Source organism: Argentina silus (genome assembly GCF_951799395.1).
Source record: "Argentina silus genome assembly, chromosome: 1".
Lineage (NCBI taxonomy): Eukaryota > Metazoa > Chordata > Actinopteri > Argentiniformes > Argentinidae > Argentina > Argentina silus.
Window position 1 is genome coordinate 13,522,136 of NC_139655.1, and position 2,500 is coordinate 13,524,635.

The window sequence follows — 2,500 nt, forward strand, 5'->3', positions numbered from 1 at the left end:
TTTAATGTCCTACAGATATCCTCTAGGTAATGTGTTTAATGTCCTACAGATATCCTCTAGGTAATGTGTTTAATGTCCTACAGATGTCCTTTAGGTAATGTGTTTAATGTCCTACAGATATCCTCTAGGTAATGTGTTTAATGTCCTACAGATATCCTCTAGGTAATGTGTTTAATGTCCTACAGATGTCCTTTAGGTAATGTGTTTAATGTCCTACAGATATCCTCTAGGTAATGTGTTTAATGTCCTACAGATATCCTCTAGGTAATGTGTTTAATGTCCTACAGATATCCTCTAGGTAATGTGTTTAATGTCCTACAGATATCCTCTAGGTAATGTGTTTAATGTCCTACAGATATCCTCTAGGTAATGTGTTTAATGTCCTACAGATGTCCTTTAGGTAATGTGTTTAATGTCCTACAGATATCCTCTAGGTAATGTGTTTAATGTCCTACAGATATCCTCTAGGTAATGTGTTTAATGTCCTACAGATGTCCTCTAGGTAATGTGTTTAATGTCCTACAGATGTCCTTTAGGTAATGTGTTTAATGTCCTACAGATATCCTTTAGGTAATGTGTTTAATGTCCTACAGATATCCTCTAGGTAATGTGTTTAATGTCCTACAGATGTCCTTTAGGTAATGTGTTTAATGTCCTACAGATGTCCTTTAGGTAATGTGTTTAATGTCCTACAGATGTCCTTTAGGTAATGTGTTTAATGTCCTACAGATGTCCTTTAGGTAATGTGTTTAATGTCCTACAGATGTCCTTTAGGTAATGTGTTTAATGTCCTACAGATGTCCTTTAGGTAATGTGTTTAATGTCCTACAGATGTCCTCTAGGTAATGTGTTTAATGTCCTACAGATGTCCTTTAGGTAATGTGTTTAATGTCCTACAGATGTCCTCTAGGTAATGTGTTTAATGTCCTACAGATGTCCTCTAGGTAATGTGTTTAATGTCCTACAGATGTCCTCTAGGTAATGTGTTTAATGTCCTACAGATGTCCTCTAGGTAATGTGTTTAATGTCCTACAGATATCCTCTAGGTAATGTGTTTAATGTCCTACAGATGTCCTCTAGGTAATGTGTTTAATGTCCTACAGATATCCTCTAGGTAATGTGTTTAATGTCCTACAGATATCCTCTAGGTAATGTGTTTAATGTCCTACAGATGTCCTCTAGGTAATGTGTTTAATGTCCTACAGATATCCTCTAGGTAATGTGTTTAATGTCCTACAGATGTCCTCTAGGTAATGTGTTTAATGTCCTACAGATGTCCTTTAGGTAATGTGTTTAATGTCCTACAGATGTCCTTTAGGTAATGTGTTTAATGTCCTACAGATGTCCTCTAGGTAATGTGTTTAATGTCCTACAGATGTCCTCTAGGTAATGTGTTTAATGTCCTACAGATGTCCTCTAGGTAATGTGTTTAATGTCCTACAGATGTCACCTAAGCCTCACTTCATTTGTCTCCTACAGTTAGTTAAGCCACAGCTGAACATGTCCCCTTGGGGAGAGATGAGAGATTATCAATCACCCAGACGTCCCCCCCCCCCTCACCCCCCCTCACCCCCCGCCGTGTCTGGAGGACTGAGCTACCTCAGCATGCTTGGCACGTACTTGGCAGAGGATATGACATCAGTGTGTTTGTCAGAGTCCAGGATCTTGGTGAGGTGTGAGGCCACTGAGTCTGCATACTGAGTGATATGGACCTGAGGGAGAGAGAGAGGCATTGGAAATGGAAAGTGTGTTAAAATAAAACCATTGTTTTTGGATTCAGTTTAGCCGTACCTAGACTGATAAGGACCGTTGGCCACAGCAAAATACACTGTTCGGTTCAGGAAAGCTTGTACTCAGCCAATAGAACAGCCTGTATAGAACAGCTGACCAACATTGTCATTGTTGGGGATGAATACATTCTATCAGTTTTTAGAAGAGACTGATGTCTCTTATCATGCTGCATTCAAGCGCTCCTCGGAAATAGGTGTTACTTGTGTTACTTCTGTGTGCTATCTCTGTATCAACCAATGGGGTACACTTTCGGGAGGTCTCCGGGAGATTGAAGTGGGAATGTTCAGAGCACTTGAGCCCACCGTTGAGCTGAGGAATTACCTGTGGAGGAGAGTCAGGACTACCATCCTCCTTCACCATCCCAGTGTGTTTGGTAGGTACCTCATACGTCATCACACTCCACCTGAGAACACACACACACACACGCACGCACGCACGCACGCACGCACACACACACACACACACACACACACACACACACACACATACAGCTATCACACACAAGGAAGTAACCACGCTATCAGCCAACAAGATCAAGATAAGAGACAGTGAAAATGTGCCTCCACCGCCTGGCCTCACACAGTGTCACTGATCTAGTCTCATATGATAGAGTCTGGAAAGTCCAGATTCATGGTACAGATTAACATTCATGCCCAGACGTAAACCCTGTCCCTGTTCCAGATACCGTAGCTCTCTCACAGTTGAAAAC

General features: G+C 41.3%; 1 protein-coding gene across 1 annotated transcript in view; it reads right to left on the reverse strand.

Moving 5' to 3' along the window:
- Positions 1 to 2,500, reverse strand: part of LOC310812398 (diacylglycerol kinase eta) — a 37,514-nt gene that overhangs the window by 11,530 nt on the left and 23,484 nt on the right. The window contains exons 13-14 of the mRNA XM_083680936.1: positions 2,113 to 2,194; positions 1,621 to 1,712 (exon numbers count right to left, since the gene is read on the reverse strand). Coding sequence (XP_083537062.1) covers positions 1,621 to 1,712; positions 2,113 to 2,194 — 174 coding nt within the window. The remainder of the gene's footprint in view (positions 1 to 1,620; positions 1,713 to 2,112; positions 2,195 to 2,500) is intronic.